The sequence below is a fragment of the Myxine glutinosa genome, chromosome 2, assembly GCF_964187855.1.
Source record: "Myxine glutinosa chromosome 2, kmMyxGlut1.1, whole genome shotgun sequence".
Classification (NCBI taxonomy): domain Eukaryota; kingdom Metazoa; phylum Chordata; class Myxini; order Myxiniformes; family Myxinidae; genus Myxine; species Myxine glutinosa.
In genome coordinates, this window is record NC_136262.1 from 197,253,940 (window position 1) to 197,273,044 (window position 19,105).

At 42.0% G+C, this 19,105-nt stretch overlaps 2 protein-coding genes across 3 annotated transcripts in view; one reads left to right on the forward strand and one right to left on the reverse strand.

Annotated features, from left to right (window-relative positions):
• IDUA (alpha-L-iduronidase) overlaps positions 1-19,105 on the reverse strand; it is a 200,754-nt gene that overhangs the window by 179,602 nt on the left and 2,047 nt on the right. The window lies entirely within an intron of this gene.
• On the forward strand, positions 1,396-17,677 carry LOC137420958 (sulfate transporter-like). 2 transcript variants are annotated; one of them, XM_068106514.2, is made up of 6 exons: positions 1,396-1,643; positions 6,146-6,916; positions 9,945-10,493; positions 13,741-14,367; positions 14,859-15,065; positions 16,844-17,677. In XM_068106514.2, the coding sequence occupies exons 2-6, from the start codon at positions 6,245-6,247 to the stop codon at positions 17,027-17,029; spliced, it is 2,241 nt and encodes a 746-aa protein (XP_067962615.2). In that variant the 5' UTR covers positions 1,396-1,643; positions 6,146-6,244; the 3' UTR covers positions 17,030-17,677. The 2 variants fall into 2 exon arrangements, with proteins under 2 accessions (XP_067962615.2, XP_078628273.1); XM_078772147.1 differs by lacking the exon at positions 1,396-1,643 and having other exon boundaries at positions 6,119-6,916.

The window sequence follows — 19,105 nt, forward strand, 5'->3', positions numbered from 1 at the left end:
GGAAGGGGGAGCATAGTCTGATCAGTTTGAAATGTATTGAGCGTGATCTATGCAACAATTATATTAGAGAATATAAATTTATGATGTCATCGCTCACGTGGTCTGACAGCCATATTGGATGAAAGGGAAAAAAATGTTCAAAAACAGAAGAGTTGGCTCGCAACAAGTTGACTGCGCACAGTAAGTATTCCATGAATACCATCTAGTTTGTTTATAGATTCGAAAACTGCTTGGCCAATCTTCACCAAATTTTGCTTTCCTGCTCGATGTACCCAGGATCAGGTCATGGGCACAGAATAAACGCACCCCTCACTTCCACGAGGATGGGTCGATGACTTGGGATTTTCACCTGTGTACGTGGCACAATGCAGGTCGTTTGCTGATCCCTCCCAGAGGAGGAAGGGGCATTACTAGCCAAGAGCACAAAATGAAGTTACCCCACCATCACCACCACCTCCCTCCCCCACACCCCCAACCCTCCCATTCCTCTTTCCAAGCTACTCCTGTAGTGGAGACCGTTTCTCGTAAATTAAAACGTTAAACTTTATGAGCAGAAGTCTCACTGTTAATTAACTAAAGTTACTTCTGACACTGTTTCTTGCAAAAAATGCTCTATTGCAACTGAACACATCAAGCTAAATTAGTGAGTAAACATTTACGGGTTCTTATATACGAGTTCCTTAAGAAGGGCAGAGAGGTAATGTATGTGGCATGAACGAAACGATTAGATTTTGGTGAAGATCCGGATTCGGATCCGGCTAGAAGAATTTTTTAAGTGATTCTTCACCATTGGGAGATAGGGCCAAACACGATACACAGCAGGATATCTCAAAAAGTTGTGGACGGATTTGGACGAAACCTGGTGGACAGGTTGTGTGTGTGATAAGGACTAATCGATTCGATTTTGGTGAAGAGCTGAATATGGATTCGGATACGAGAGTTATTTAATTTTTTAGTGATTCTTCACCATTGGGAGATAGGACCTACCAACTCATGGTTCTTCGTCCATGCTCCATCCTATTTAAATACTGACGGTCAAGCAAGGAAGCAGCACCTACCGTTTTTAAAGTCTTTGGCATGACTCGGCCGAGGTTCGAGCCACCTACCTCCCACATTTAGAGCGGACACTCTAATCATTACACCAGAGTCCAGATGAAATTGAGAAATACGTGGGGATTAAGAAAGATATATTGACATATTTAAAATAGAATTCATTAATTTAAGCTATGGTGCCAAAAGAGTAAAATAAATTGCATCTTTTCCCATCACATTTGATGCTTACGCGTTTCACAAAAAAAGGTCTTGCTCTTGACTTAAAAAAAACTCTTGCACTTACAAAATAAGATTTCAAGTCATTAACCTGCAAGCAATCTACGAACTGCACTGACCTCAAATATGCCAGAGGCAAATGTTATCTCTCAATAAAGGCCTCACCCCACCCCTGTCAAATAGGTATCAGTGGAATGTTTCCTTCGTGTACTCAAGGCAAGAAAGAGCAAGTTGTCCGAGCTGGCATTAGAAGAGAAATGGTGATCGCTCGGTGAACCAACAGAAATTATTCTATCAGAATGTTGGGAAAGTTTACCGACATTGGCTGAACAAATGGAAGGGCCTACCTGAAGAGCTGCCCACGTTAATACAAGGTATTTCATATCCTTAATTTTTATACGCATGCAATTTGTTGCAGAAGCAACAATAAAACCTGTGCTTTGCATTTTCACTTCTACCAAAAAAAAATAACGATGGCGGCATAAGACAGGTGTTGATACAGTCACGTGAAAAAGTAAGTACACCCCATGTAAAGTTTTGCCTTTTTCAACATATTTCAACATACAGCTATTTTATCTTCATTTCAACAATATTGATAGATAAAGGTGATATAATATAACAAATATCATGAAACATTTACATTTTGTAGTCCATTGTATAATTTAAATAAACATAAATGCAAATTTCGCATGTGGAAAAAGTAAGTACACCCCACATTTATCACTACTTCAAATACCTAAAATTAGAATCAGGTGCACCAGCTCAGGTGCAAATGATTAGAACATCGTTAGAGAGGATCTTGGAGGAACCTGTCTTATTTAAACCTCAGACATTTAGTTTGGTTTGCTCTTTGTTGTTGAAGTGTGCGGCGTCACCATGCCTAGATCAAAAGAGCTCTCTGAGGCCTTCAGAAAGAAGGTTTTAGATGCCTATGAGTCTGGGAAGGGATTTAGAAACATCACCAAACAATTTGAAATCAATCATTCGACTGTCAGGAAGATCATCTACAAGTGGAGAAGATTCCAAACAACTGCCAACTTGTTCAGGCCAGGCCGCCCCAGCAAGTTCAGCCCGAGAGCAGACCGCAAGATGCTGAAAGAAGTCTCGCAGAACCCCAGAATGTCATCACGGGACCTACAGGTAGCTCTTGCCGCTGTTGATGTCAAAGTGCATGAGTCTACCATTAGAAAGAGGCTGCACAAATTTGATCTACATGGGAGGTGTGCCAGGAGGAAACCTTTGCTGTCCAGAAAGAACATCAGGGCAAGACTAAAGTTTGCCAATGAACACCGAGGCAAAGACCAGCACTTCTGGAACAATGTGTCTGGACAGATGAGTCAAAGGTAGAGCTATTTGGCCACAGTACCAGAAGACATGTTTGGTGAAAACCAAAGACAGCATTTGACCACAAGAACCTGATACCAACTGTAAAGCATGGTGGTGGAAATATTATGGTTTGGGGCAGCTTTGCTGCATCAGGGCCTGGGCAGCTCACCATCATAGAATCCACTATGAATTCTTCATTGTACCAGAGGGTGCTTGAGGATAATGTGAGGCCATCTGTCGGAAAGTTGAAGCTCATCCGAAGGTGGACCTTGCAACATGACAATGACCCTAAACTTACCAGTAAATCTACCTAGGAATGGCTCAAAAGAAAGAAATGGAGGGTTCTGGAATGGCCAAAGCAAAGCCCGGATCTAAATCCCATCGAGATGTTGTGGGGGGATTTGAAACGAGCTGTGCATTCAAGAAACCCCTCAAACATCGCACAGGTGAAATAATTCTGCATGGAGGAGTGGGCAAAATTTTCTCCCAGTCGATGTCAGAGACTGGTAGACAGTTATAAGAAACGCCTACTTGAGGTTGTTTCTGCCAAAGGGGGCAATAACATCTATTAGAGCCAAGGGTGTACTTACTTTTTCCACATGCGAAATTTGCATTTATGTTTATTTAAATTATGCAATTGACTACAAAATGTAAATGTTTCATGATATTTGTTATATTATATCACCTTTATCTATCAATATTGTTGAAATGAAGATAAAATAGCTGTATGTTGAAATATGTTGAAAAAGGCAAAACTTTACATGGGGTGTACTTACTTTTTCACGTGACTGTATATCCATACGACTTTGTCCATATAATACAACTGATATCCATGTCGGATAGATCGCACTGCATTCGCAACGATAAATAAATCAATTATCCTAGTCTCGTCCTGTCATGTTACTTTTACTCTATAAACACCTACAAATGATGATGTATTTATGTGCAAAGTCCTGGCAGGATCGTTCAGTTGGTAGCATACTCATCTTTGAGCCGTCTAGTCTGAATTTGATCGGTGGCAGGATATAATCTGACTATTAAGTACTATCCATTTAGAGGGGGTGAAAGCTGGCTGTCATATCTGTTCATTGGTTGGTATAGGAGAGCAAGATGGGAAGCAGCTGCTTCTTTGTTAAATTCCCCAGAGGACCTTTCAAAAATCTTGTTAGGACATTGTGTGCAGACACCCCGGCCAGTTTTGAAATTCCTGCCCTGACTACGACAGAGAATGCAATGGCAAACCATCCAATGTATATCCTCTACAATATTGCAATATTCAGCTACCTGTAACATGTCTTTCAATGCAGGAAAGTCCAAAGCTCTTTCTCTCTCCTTCCTTCTCTCTCTCCTACAACCCTCCCTCTCTTTCCTTCTCTCCTTTTCTCTCTCTCTCTCTCACATAGTGTATCCGAAAGGGGGACATGGGGTTCCCAGAAGTACCTCAGGGGACTGGGATGAGAGAACCTGGAAGGATTTATAATCCACCACAGAATTTAGATCTGATTCACAAAGCAGAACTGGACAAAGGAAAATAACTCTAAATATACTAGAATGGCACTCGTACAGCGCATAGTCTCGCCTCACGCATTCATTCTGAAGAAAAATACCATCGTTAACTAAACACGCTACTATTATGTACTGTATGGCCCATATACCGTACCATGCATGTCACATAGTTTCTTGGCATGGGTTATTAACATCATAAATTTAATTCTTCCCTCACATCGGACCATAGATCAGACACATGAAGTTTCCGATTTTTTGGATAAATATTTTAATTTAACCAATTATAGCTGGAATACCACTTGACCGATGATGCCATCATTATCATCCTATATACCCCATGGGGATGTGGTGACAGATGCCAAGTGTAATTTTTTCCCCGTTGAGCGGTTTCGGAGAAAATTATGTCCAATTTTCTTTCCTTTAAACCAATATGGCTGCCATACCATGTGACTTATGATGTCAGAGTTAGCAATAAAATATTCTCCATGGAGAGTTCCTTTTATGTTTAATGTTTTGCATCGATCGAACAAGCATTTGCAGAGGAAAACCATTTTTAAAGCAAGAGTATATACTGTAGATACGGACACACACACACACACAGACAGGGACGTTGCAATAGTCTTGCATTCCCTTTGTGGCGAGAAAAAAAAGTAACAAAGCATCTCGTTCGCAAACTTAAATTATGCCAGTAAGGGTGGTGATGTGAGTGCAAGGAGGGTTCAGGTGCAAACTATGAACACTTATCTATGCTCCTGGCACTGTCCCTCCATAAGGATCTCCTGTCGAACACTCAGTTTAATTTTCTAGACCCTTGGAACAAGTGAAGTCACTGGAGATCCTTGGCCACGTCATGTCTTGGGTGGACCATATTTCCAAACTGGCATATATGGCTGGCAAATGTATTCTCTGCAGATGCATGACAATTCTGAACCAGAGCTCATTGTATTCTGTGAGGCCTTCATCCAAAGTACCAGAGGGTATGACTCCCAAAATATGGGCTGGAGCAGCTGCTTCCCATCTTGCACACCTAGAAGTGGTCAGGTCAAAGGCTTTTCACATTCTCGGCATCTCCTGGCAGGAGGGTAAGTGTCAGAGTTTGCTTCTCACCCATCATGGGAGGGTTGGTGGACTCTCAGTTTACTTTCACCTCCTTCTGGCCTCACTTCATCCGACCCTTTCTTTGCTGCACGCTCTGCAAAGAAAACACCTCCCTTCCCCCAGGTCATACATTCTTCAAGAAATCCACTTGCTTTATCTACCCACATCTGATGAGTTGCATGCTTTCCTCAAATTCTTCATCCCTCTTTTCTCTGGTATGTTAAGCTGACTCCCTCTGTATGTTGCCTTGTGCTCTTCCCCTCCAGTCTTTAAAATATGCCATCCATACCATAGTCAAGCTCATGCTTTCTCCCATACTACCCACAATCACTTCTACTCCAGCTGTCCCTTTACCAAACTTTTTGTTTTCTTCCTATTCTTCTTCCTCTTCTATTCCTGCCACTCCACTACTCATGTGTGACATCTCCATGCATTTTTTCTCTGCTCAATCCCATTTTACTCTGTTAGCCTGTTAACCTGTTCTGAAGCTCCTCCATAAGCCGAGACTTGTATTGAAAAATTCCGAAATATCATATGAAAAAATTTTTTTGTTATTAAAATAATTTATAACTATACATTCATGCAAAACTAGAAAATGCAAAACTAACTGGCCATTAGGCAGTTCAAAAACTATCCAACCTATATAACTACTGTACTTAATGTAGCAATCCATGCATTGAACAAGTAGCTTACATTAATCCTGAAAATTTTGACAACTTGAGCAAAAAAAAACCTGATTGCACAGAAAAATGCAATTTCCTCCGTGGTTCAGATCCACACAGTGGAAATAGAATGCGGCCTGCACCATAAAGGTGCGTTCTTGTAATGAGTTTGACAATAAGGACAACAGGTATTAAGCTTTCCTATGTGCAATAACAAAAGAGATGCTGGCCTTTCTTGACTTCTGCCCCCTCCCCTTTTTTTTTTCTTTACCTTCCTACCCCAGCCCTCGAGGAGCAAGTAGTAGGGAAAAGGATTCTGAACTCCCCTTGCAGTCTCATTAATACACCCACCAGGTGCAGCAAATTCATTGGACTCTGTGAAAATGGCAGAAAATAACGAATTTAGCTTGACAAATGCGAGCAAGAGTAGTGAGAACACGCTTTCGGATAGTTTAAACATAGAAGACAGCATCTCACACGTCTGTATCCAGCTGGAAAAGCATGATCAGCCGCAAGTGACCTTTTTGGAACGAGCCAAGATGACAGCTGAAAAGCACCTGACTTGCTCCCCGTCGTGCTTCAAAAAGGTCATTTTCGACACTTTTCCTGTACTGCAGTGGCTTCCCAAGTACAAGTTCAGAGAGTACATCATTGGGGACATTATGTCAGGCCTCGTTGTGGGAATCATATCAGTACCACAGTCCATTGCTTATTCCCTTCTTGCAAGTCAGGATCCAATCTACGGTCTGTATGCATCCTTCTTTCCCTGCATCATCTACTTCCTGCTTGGAACTTCCCGCCATGCATCTATTGGAATCTTTGCTGTCCTCTGCCTGATGATTGGACAAGTGGTTGATAATGAACTGCAGAAAGCGGGCTATGACCTTTCTGCAAACACCAGTAACATTCACAGATATTCGACCACCGAGAGATTGGGATACGAAATGACCTCTAACCTGAGTAAACCATTGCCGACACTTATGAGCAACTGTGACAGGAGTTGTTATGCAATTCGAATTGCTGCCAACATAGCTTTTCTGGCAGGTGTCTACCAGGTGAGATGTTTCGGATCATGTTTGATGCTTGTACTGATGATGATGGATTTGATATCACAAATTAACATAAACATGGTATCGTATCACATAGGTACTGCCATTAGCAGATGCAGAAGGTATGTTGAGTTAGTTGGTGTCGGGGATATCCTTTATACTTACAGAAAAGAAAGTTAATTAGTAGGCTAACAGAAAAAATAAAATAAAACACATGTCACCCACAGGGTGAACCGTATCTTGCCAAAATGTGAAAATTCCGTTTTTTCGTCATGACGTCATCAAATGACGTCATAGCGTCAAACTGTTTACAGATCTGGGAAGCACTCATCAAGGGCATTCATATGAGGTATTACTCGATATGGTACCTACGATTTCAAAATTTGACCTTGGGGTCAATAATTTTCGACCTCCAGCGCTGACCATGAAGGTCAAGGCCGATCGCCACCAAAAACTAATCAGCTGAGCGCCGGACCATATACTAGATTCCCATGAAGTTTGGAGACGATCCGATCAAAGTTACTCAAAAAATAAGGGTTTCGTTGACCTCCATGATTGACCGCAAAGTGACCTTGACCTTTGACCTTGACCTTCAAAATTTTGTGTGCTGAAGGGTATCTCTATAGGACTCTGATATGCGAAGTTACAGGAGTTTCCAATAATAACTGTGGTCTACAGAGTGATCTAAACGTGAAAAAAAAATGATTAACCACAAACAAAAAAACAAAAAAACAAAAAAAGAACATATGTCACCCACAGGGTGAACCGTATCTTGCCATTTGACCTTGACCTTAATAATTTCGTATGGTGAATAGTATGTCTTCATGACCAACGCACATGAAATATTGAAAGATTTTGATGAGAACTGAGGAAATAATTTTTTCATGAAAATTCCGTTTTTTCGTCATGACGTCATCAAATGACGTCATAGCGTCAAACTGTTTACAGATCTGGGAAGCACTCATCAAGGGCATTCATATGAGGTATTACTCGATATGGTACCTACGATTTCAAAATTTGACCTTGGGGTCAATAATTTTCGACCTCCAGCGCTAACCATGAAGGTCAAGGCCGATCGCCACCAAAAACTAATCAGCTGAGCGCCGGACCATATACTAGATTCCCATGAAGTTTGGAGACGATCCGATCAAAGTTACTCAAAAAATAAGGGTTTCGTTGACCTCCATGATTGACCGCAAAGTGACCTTGACCTTTGACCTTGACCTTCAAAATTTTGTGTGCTGAAGGGTATCTCTATAGGACTCTGATATGCGAAGTTACAGGAGTTTCCAATAATAACTGTGGTCTACAGAGTGATCTAAACGTGAAAAAAAAATGATTAACCACAAACAAACAAACAAACATACAAGCTGACTAATACATCTTGCAAAAACTTCGTTTTGGCAAGATAAAAATGAACATATGTCACCCACAGGGTGAACCGTATCTTGCCATTTGACCTTGACCTTAATAATTTCGTATGGTGAATAGTATGTCTTCATGACCAACGCACATGAAATATTGAAAGATTTTGATGAGAACTGAGGAAATAATTTTTTCATGAAAATTCCGTTTTTTCGTCATGACGTCATCAAATGACGTCATAGCGTCAAACTGTTTACAGATCTGGGAAGCACTCATCAAGGGCATTCATATGAGGTATTACTCGATATGGTACCTACGATTTCAAAATTTGACCTTGGGGTCAATAATTTTCGACCTCCAGCGCTAACCATGAAGGTCAAGGCCGATCGCCACCAAAAACTAATCAGCTGAGCGCCGGACCATATACTAGATTCCCATGAAGTTTGGAGACGATCCGATCAAAGTTACTCAAAAAATAAGGGTTTCGTTGACCTCCATGATTGACCGCAAAGTGACCTTGACCTTTGACCTTGACCTTCAAAATTTTGTGTGCTGAAGGGTATCTCTATAGGACTCTGATATGCGAAGTTACAGGAGTTTCCAATAATAACTGTGGTCTACAGAGTGATCTAAACGTGAAAAAAAAATGATTAACCACAAACAAACAAACAAACATACAAGCTGACTAATACATCTTGCAAAAACTTCGTTTTGGCAAGATAATTATGTCACCCACAGGGTGAACCGTATCTTGCCAAAATGTGAAAATTCCGTTTTTTCGTCATGACGTCATCAAATGACGTCATAGCGTCAAACTGTTTACAGATCTGGGAAGCACTCATCAAGGGCATTCATATGAGGTATTACTCGATATGGTACCTACGATTTCAAAATTTGACCTTGGGGTCAATAATTTTCGACCTCCAGCGCTAACCATGAAGGTCAAGGCCGATCGCCACCAAAAACTAATCAGCTGAGCGCCGGACCATATACTAGATTCCCATGAAGTTTGGAGACGATCCGATCAAAGTTACTCAAAAAATAAGGGTTTCGTTGGCCTCCATGATTGACCGCAAAGTGACCTTGACCTTTGACCTTGACCTTCAAAATTTTGTGTGCTGAAGGGTATCTCTATAGGACTCTGATATGCGAAGTTACAGGAGTTTCCAATAATAACTGTGGTCTACAGAGTGATCTAAACGTGAAAAAAAAATGATTAACCACAAACAAAAAAACAAACAAACAGACAAACAGACAAACATACAAGCTGACTAATACATCTTGCAAAAACTTCGTTTTGGCAAGATAACAAACAAACAAACATACAAGCTGACTAATACATCTTGCAAAAACTTCGTTTTGGCAAGATAAAAAAGTAGAGGATTGGCCTGCTTCATGTCCCCATCAGAGCACGTGGTTCCTGATGTTGGGATCCCAGATCCAGATAGCATAAACTCTGTTAATTTATGGCATCAACAACATGGCATCAACACCATCTACTCATGTCCTTGTAACTCATCTTCAAGTACACTGATGTTATATTGAGACTTTGTCCTGCAAGATACAAGAAAATAAACTTTCCTTGATGTGCCTGAGTCAGTATAGAAATGTTAAGTAATCAAAAAGTTGAAATTAACATTCATTGCATATGGGGTTTTCTCACTTGCAGGTGATGATGAGCATACTTCAGCTGGGTTTCATATCTGTTTACCTGTCAGAACCACTGCTAAGTGGTTTTGTCACAGGTTCTTCCATCACAATCCTGACATCTCAGGTTAAATATCTTCTGGGCCTGTCTATGCCTCGATACAAGGGCGTTGGTGCTTTGGTCATGAACTGGGTCTCTCTATTTAAGATGATCCACCATACCAACATATGTGACCTGGTGACCAGCATTATCTGCTTTCTGGTTATGGTGCCAATTAAGGAGATGAACATATGTTACAAGCACAAGATGAAGGCACCGGTCCCTGTTGAGCTTGTGGTTGTGATTGTTGCCACTCTCATCTCCTACTACGTAGACCTTCAAGGGAGGTATGGCTCAAGCATCGCGGGGACTATCCCCACGGGCTTTCAGGTGCCAAGACCACCAGAATGGAACCTCGTACGGAGTGTGGCAGCTGACACCGTACCCATCGCCATCGTCAGTTTTGTCTTTACGATTTCATTGTCGGAAATATTTGCGAAAAAGCATGGCTACATCGTACGAGCAAACCAGGTACTTTAGTCTTTACAAGGTGCAAATATTTTGCAACTCAGACACACTACAACATACTGTTGTGTTTTTGGGGTGGGGATGAAATACCTTAGTCGAGATAGAATCGTGTAGGTTTAGAATGCTCAGTGTCGCAAAGAAGAAGAACCCACCTCGATGTAAATTAAGTTAGGCCGACTGTCCGGGTAAGATCGTACATGTGTCTCCCTACGAGGGGTGGAGCTATGCTATTTAGATCGGGTCCATAAGGATAACCTCCCCAGTGTGTAATTGTCCTGTGATTTTTTCCCTTCGTTGTTATTGCATTACAAAGGGTCGCCACAATAACTACAACAACCGCACTGTAAATGGACTCATTCGCTTACAACGCCACCAGGGCTAACCAACACCCAGCACATTTGCCAATCAGCATGCAAGCTCCACCTCACGGCCTTCGACGTCATCTGAACATTCCCGAAGAGAGATTAGACTCCGCCCCCACCCCCCGACGTATCGTAACGGGGAGGCCACGCCCTGGCCTTCGTGATCGAGTCGTGCTCGGTGATTGGACAGAGAGTGTGACGTGAGCGTAGAACATTCGGGAGAAGGCAAAAAGACGCGTCTCACCAGCTCTCTCTCTCATTCTGGTTCCCGCCGCGCGTGGACGCTGTGGCGAGTGGACGCTGGTGAGGAGACGTGTCAGGGCTTTGGGACTGTTTGCAACGCGGAAGGAGGAGGTGTTGGTTGACGGTGGTGTCCTGCAGAGAAGGAGGAGGTCACGAGCGAAACAAAAAGAGGGATCCTGCCTGCTTTCCTCACACCAGCGGCTGGCTGTGGGAGCGATTCCATGCCATTTTGTGTGTTTCCCACGCGGTGGTTCGAGGTGACGACCAGCAGCCTTACCAGCCATTTGGGGATGCAAAGCCAAGTGCCGGCCGGCAATAAACGAAATATCATTTATTTTTACTTTCGTTTTCCCCTAGTTACCTCCCTCCACCACCAAAGATGGATGGAGCTTATGTTTTCACCCCTGTCTGTCCAGCCAGCCTGTCAGTCCTGTCAACCCAGCCTGGTGTTGGCTTAGCGGTTAGGGTGCCGGCCTGGGATCCTAGGATCCTGGGTTCGAATCCCGGTCGATCGCTAAATTAACACCAGGGGGCTGACTCAGCCTGTCATCCTTCCGAGGTTGGCAAATTGAGTACCAGCTTGCTGGGATGAATGATCCCGGTGGGTACCCCGGTTTAGAATAGGTACACTGTATCCCTGTGCATCGTAAGAGGCAACTACGGGTTGGCGTCAGGAAGGGCATCTGGACATAAAAACATTGCCTCAAACAGGGAACCATGATCGTCATGGGGCCCGCAAGGCTAACCCCCGCTGTAGCGGGGAAAATGGCCTTAAAACGATCATTCATTCATTCATTCTGTACGTTTGTGAACAAAATATCTCAAAAACTTGTGGACGGATTCGGACGAAATTTGGCAGAGATGTAGCATATGTGACGAGAACGAAATGTTTATATTTTGGTGAAGATCCGGTTTCAGATCCGGCTACTATAATTTTTTCAGTGATTCTTCACCATTGGGAGATAGGGCCAAAAACGATACATAGCGGGATATCTCAAAAAGTTGTGGACGGATTTGGACGAAATTTAGTGGACCTGTTGGGTGTGTGATAAGGGAGAATCGATTCGATTTTGGTGAAGATCTGAATATGGATTCGGATATGAGAATTATTTAATTTTTGTAAGCGATTCTTCACCATTGGGAGATAGGGCCAAAAAAACGATACATAGCGGGATATCTCAAAAAGTTATGGATGGATTTGGATGAAACTTGCTGGACAGGTTGTGTGTGTGACAAGGAAGAATCGATTCAATTTTGGTGAAGATCCAGATCCGGATCCAACTAGTAGAATTTTTAAAAAGATTCTTCACCATTGAGTGATATGGCCAAACAGGCGGAGGTATGCACTCTACTGAGTGCCGTTATAGTTTGTATACGAGTCTGAGTAAAGGGTCCCTCATTTAGGAATTTTAGTTTTACCTCACCTTTCATTGTTACTTGCATTTATTTTCACTAGGGCATGCCCGTACTATATATATATCTAAAATTATATCCCCCCCCTCTATTTACATGAAATGGTTTGGTCCAGCGAACGGCTTGCGTGAACGGAAAGCGAACGGCTTGCGAGTACGGTGACAATCCCCCCCCTCTATTTACATGAAATGGTTTGGTCCAAAGCGAACGGCTTGCGGAGTTTGGTAAATAAATCGCCATAGCTCGGTAACTACTTCTCCGATTAATATGAAACCTTGAAAAGGCACATCCTCGGGTCCCCAGCAATATACCTGGCAAGTTTCAAGTATATCGGACCCGTGGTTGTCGAGAAACAGCGGTCACAGACAAACACACACACACACACACACACACACACACACACACACACACACACACACACACACAGACACACACACAGACACACACACAGAGATTATTGGAATTATAGATAGATTAAATCATTATTTGTCGAATCTTACTTTTCTTGTATTGTGTATTTTGCTGTCCCGTCTCTGTGTCTGTGGGGATCGAATAACCCCTGTGTGTGTTCCCGGTCAGGTAAGACCTCGAACCTTCTCGCGCATGTCACGACTGCCAGGTTGGGTACACGCCTCAGAGTTAAAGCTCGTTTTGGCCATTTGTCCTCTTGGGGTGTTAACCCGGGTACATGACAATACTAACAACCTCACAAACCTCCGAGAAAACTCTCATGGGGTATCATGGTTTGTCTTCTCGTGAAGTATGGCAGCACTCCATATGGAGGGATGGCACAGGAATACTTAAAATAGCATTAACTCAAATATTGTCTTCCATTTATTTTTCTCCATATCCAACTCTTGTTTTTTTTTGTCATGTACTTGTTATAAAAAATGGCTTTTCACTACTTGATTCAATGACCATCCAAATCATTCGTCCGTAATTGAGGTTTTGACTATTCCAACCCAAAACAAGTCCAATCGCCAGGTCCTCAACCTTAGTTGGGTCCAAATGTCATCCAATCAGGCAGAGCGATGGAGAAATATTTGCCAAATATTTATTGCATGTTAAAATGCTTCATGCGATGACTCGTAAGTAAATTATGTTTGTTCTTCATTGTGAGCGGCTAAATATTACAGCAGGTTTAACAGTAACTTAGTTAATCTAACTTGCAAAAAGTTTTGTATACACAATGGTAGCAACTAACGATTTGTTGATATCTTCTTAATAAACAGGAAATGCTTGCAATTGGCTGCTGCAACATCATCCCATCCTTTTTCTACTCCTTCGCCACAAGTGCTGCCCTAACCAAGACGCTGCTGAAAGATGCCACGGGGTGCATGACACAAGTATCAGGTCTGGTAACAGCTGCGGTTATCCTCCTGGTGCTCCTGGTGATCGCGCCACTCTTCCATTCCCTCCAGAATTGTGTGTTGGCCGCCATCATAATAGTTAACCTTCGTGGAGCCTTTCGAAAGTTTATTGACACACCAAGAATGTGGCGTGTCAGTCATGCTGACGCAATTGTCTGGTGGGTCACTATGCTCGCCTCGGCATTGCTCTCAACAGAGATTGGTCTGCTGGTTGGTATTTGCTTCGCTGCAGTCTGCGTATTGGTTCGTATGCAGAGACCATCGATTATTCACCTGGGTCGTGTACCGGACACCAACCATTATGCTGATCCAAAGCGGTACAGAGGCCTTTTGCCTGTGCCAAATGTAGCCATATTCCACTTCAACTCCCCACTCTACTACGCCAACAAAAAATACTTCCAGGATGCAATTTTCCACAAATCTGGTCTTAATCCAACCCTGAAAGTCAAGAAGAATGTGAAAAACAAACCGGAAGTGACAAAAAACGAGGTACGTCGCACTATCACCTAACCTTAGTCCATACTTTCTCAACCTCACTACACCCATACATGAGAAAAGCATCCTCCAATAGCTTCTTTTTATTTTTACTGTCTACCTATCCCAGACATACGACAAGCATGGCCATATTCATTAGCTAGAAGGATAATTACATCATACGAGTCTACATGAGATTAAGAACTGTCTGTCTGTTTGTTTGACTTTCATGTATTCTTAAACCGCTGGACAGAATGAGTTGAAAATTGCTGGTTGTACTTTGTTGCACAAAAGTGTTGCACAAGGAGGAATTAGGTCGTAAAAAAAAAAAGAAGTTTTTATAGCCCCAAAAGTTCGGGGGCAGGTGTCAGACGCAAATTCTCGAAGTAAATGTGTGTCGTATAGATGTTTGTATTTGTCTGATTTTCAACGTTTGTAAACGTTGAACACAATACGATTGTCGATATGTTGAATACACGAGTAACATCTTTGTCGCACGCACGCAGGACAATGGGTTTTCTGAGTGCAACACAAGGCAGATTTCCGCTCTCGTGGTGGACTGCAGTGCAATGCATTTTGTGGATACACCTGGTGCAGGCGTTCTCCGGGAGCTGCAACAGGCGTATGGACGGGCCGGTGTGATTTTCCTGCTGGCCAATTGCTCTCAAACCATGCTGGACACTCTGCAAAAATCTGGATACTTCAGGCAATCTGTAAGTTAAACAAACTCTCTGTTCTTATATTGTGAATGAAAACTTTGCTGTATATACACACACACACACACACACACACACACACACACACACACACACACACACACACACACACACACACACACACACACACACACACACACAGAGCCAAATGTCCGGAAACAGAAACATAGGAAGGATAGGAAGAAAAGAAACAAACAAAAACTTTCCTATATCTCCGGACATTTGACTCACTCTGTACATGTAAACGGGCCTGCCTTTAATCACAGTCGTGGCCAAAAATATTACCACCCTTGCACTTTTGTCAAATAATGCACCATTTCTTCCATAAAGTTGTTGAAATAAAAAAATCTGTTGGTATCCACATTTGTATTTATTTGGTTTGCATTGGAACAAAACAAAAAAAAGCTGAAAAAATTACTAAATCTTAGCTTATTCCACACAGAAGTACTAAAATGGCATGGATAATATTATTGGAACCTTTTAGAAGTTGTGAGAAATAATTAGATTTCAAACAGGTGATTCTCCTTTACTTTGGAATCAAACTCACCTGTGGTGAGTTTCAGGTGCCTGCAATATAAAAATCACTCATTCAACCAGTTTGAATGGAGAAAAGGAGTCATTCTGCTGTTTTGTATCACTGTGTGTACCACAATGAGCATGGAGATAAGAAAGAAAACAAGAGAATTGTCTGAGGAGGTCAGACACTAGATTGTAACCAAGCATGGATAATCTCAAGGCTACAAGTCCATCTCCAGATACCTTGATGTTCCTGTGTCCACCGTACGCAATGTTATCAGGAAGTTTAAGTCCCATGACACTGCAGCCAACCTCCCGTGGCCGCAAGAGAAAACTTGATCAAAGATTGCAGCTAAGGATTGCTCGAATGGTGGAGAAAGCACCTCGATCAACTGCCAAACAGATTCAAGCTGACCTTCAGACACAAGGCACGACAGTTTCAACTCGCACCATCAGTCGCCAACTCGATGAAAGGGGGTCCTAGGGTAGGAGATCCATGAGGACCCCACTGCTGAGAGAAATACATAAGAAAGCCCAACTGCAGTTTTCCAAAACACACCTGAACACACCAAAATCCTTCTGGGAGAATGTTCTGTGGACAGACGAGACCAAATTAGAGCTTTTTGATAAAGCACGCCATCTCTATGTTTACAGAAAACAAAATGAAGCCTTCAAATAAAAGAACACCTTCCCTACAGTCAAACATGGAGGTTCAGTGATGTTTTGGGGTTGCTGTGCTGCCTCTGGCACTGGTTGCCTTGAATGTGTGGATGGCATCATGAAATCAGGAGATTACCAAGGCATTTTGGAGCGCAATGTTCAGCCCAGTGTCAGAAAGCTGGGTCTCCGTCGAAGGTCATGGGTCTTGCAGCAGGACAATCACCCCAAACATACTTCAGAAAGCACCCAGGAATGGTTCAAAAGCTCATTCATGGCTATAGTAAGCTCTTGACTGCAGTTATTTTGTCCAAGGGCTGTGCTACCAAATATTAAGTTTCGGGTGTCTATAATTTTGTCAATGCCATTTCTTTTTATTTTATGATTTAAAACGTGATATTAAGTTCTGAATCAAGAACAAAGGTTCTGTAATATTAACAGTGAAATAAAGAATTGTGGAGACCAAATACTTTTGTCAATTTCAACTTCTTTTTAGAGAAAATTGTGAATTATTTGAAAAAAGTGCAAGGGTGCCAATATTTTTGGCCACGACTGTACAAGGTGGGACACTGATGTTGCTCCTATATGTGCCGTGGTGACAGGAAATGGAGGAAGGCTCAACTACATCATTCAAAGAGCCACACAGTATACATTTTCACTGTGTGCACGACGCTGTGATTCACTCACTCGCACACTGTGCAAAACAGCAGAAAGAATTGCACCGGAGAGATGGCGATATCGATGGAGTTACAAACATAGCTATGCTGGAAGACCTGAAGGAAGATTAGACTGATGCTAATAATTTGTAGAGTTTATGTTACCGTTTGAGTGACTACACTACTGCATGACTACAGTGAATACATTACCTCTGTATCAAGTATATCCACGTGATTCATAACTTGTAGGATTAATATAGCAGATTCCCTGATTCTTATTCCAAGAGGAAGAGGAAACTCAATGGATTGAAACCCAAGCATTATGCAACAGCTGATGCATGTGATGCATACCATCAAGCCTATTTTGGGGTTTTTGTGACTAATATTTGTGTTAAAAATATAAAATTGTGTATCTTTACAGCTAATAACTTTCCGTTTCAAAAAAAAAGTGCCTTACACATTTCCAAAAAAAGAAAGAAATTCCATTCATAAAATACATTCCGTTTTGTGTTATCAATGGAAAAAAGCATTTATTTGTATACCTGCGTTGAAAAAAACAAGACCGATAGTCTAACAATGGCATAGCCGGGCTTGTTTGATACTTTAGTTGAAGAGGATAGTATGACCTAGGTGGGGATACCAGTTAGCGGTTAGAAAATAATGTATGATTTGTTTTCTTATTCAGGCATGGACAGCAGGTTCGTGAATGACTTGGCTAAAAAAGAAACTGCAAATGGCAAACGATGAACAAATAAATTTCACATTCCTGTGCCACCTTCAGTCAAACGTCAAGCACGTTCTCTATATTTTCATTTCGAACAGCATCATTCATCATTTCAATCACAAATGAATACTATACTATTCATATATCAAAATATAATGTTAAATCACGATTGCATTGACATATTTATCAAACCAGCGAACCGTCGTCATCTGTTCGCTTCCGGATTCGGGAGCAAGGTCCGTGTCGATTGCATTTCAAAATCACAACTGCATCGAGGAATTTCCGAAACCTCCTACCTACCTTACGACACCTGCTGGGACCCCAAAACGTTCCACAGAAGGTTATTATATTTCCTTTCAGTAAAATATGCACTATGATGGTTCCTAAACGCTGTCCCCGTCATGTGACCAGATCCTCAGCTCCGATTGGTTTGTGGGGACATACGGACAGACAAACGCTGTTCCCGATGGCATTGCCCTACACCCACAGGCTACGCTGTAAAAAAAATTCCTCAACTCTCCGTCCCTCCAATCCTCCCGGGCGATCCTGGGTGGTGTATTTGTCACTAGGATGACGTAAAAATGTGGAGAATAATAATAATATGAAAATAAAATTATAAACAGCAGGTGGGAAAAATATGGAAACTGAATCCACGGGACGTAGCAATGCAAACAAAATTAATCTTGATTAGCAAAGAAACCGTCCTTACCTTATGGACATGTTAATTTCCCCAGAATGTGTATTTTAGTACGAGTTTTAATGCCCCCACCTTGAGTGGCACTACTGGCACTCCTCCCTATACAAACTATATGCGTTCCATGAAAGTAGTGTTTTTAGCACAAATTATATTCCCATAGACAGTGTTATAAATTGAAGATGCGTTTGTGGGGGGCTGATGTTCGGTCACCATATGCAACCAAACCAAACTGAATACAAAAGACAACTCTGTAAATCAATATGGAACATCATAAATAAATAGCCCCAAGTGGGCTGACGGAATGCATTGGGGATTTTTTTTGTTTGTTTTGTATACAAGATCGAGGCTCGGGTAAGAGCTAACATTAATGACAAAAAAAAAAGCCGGACACATAAGACAAAATAAAGGGAGCGGGAGAGAGGGGGAAGCACACGAGTACAACATTTGAGAGCAGGGACATCGGGAGATCTCTGGGAGGGAGAGGGCTTGGGGGGAGGAGGCATGGGAATGGGGGTAAATCAGGGCAATTGGTTGGTAAATAAGGGACGAGTAAGGATCTGAAGCTTGGGGGGAATATATAATCTACTTGGGTTTGAATACAAAATGCTTAGCACCACACATAAGCAGTCATGTCAGAGTTTATCTGTCAATATGGAAAGTACAAAAAAAGATATTCACAACTCTCAAAGTCATCAATCCCGGTACTGACCCAACTAATTTTAAAGTAATAACTGTATTGCCAGGAGCTCCATGCAGAGAACCATAACATTCATCAATGTCCAACCCT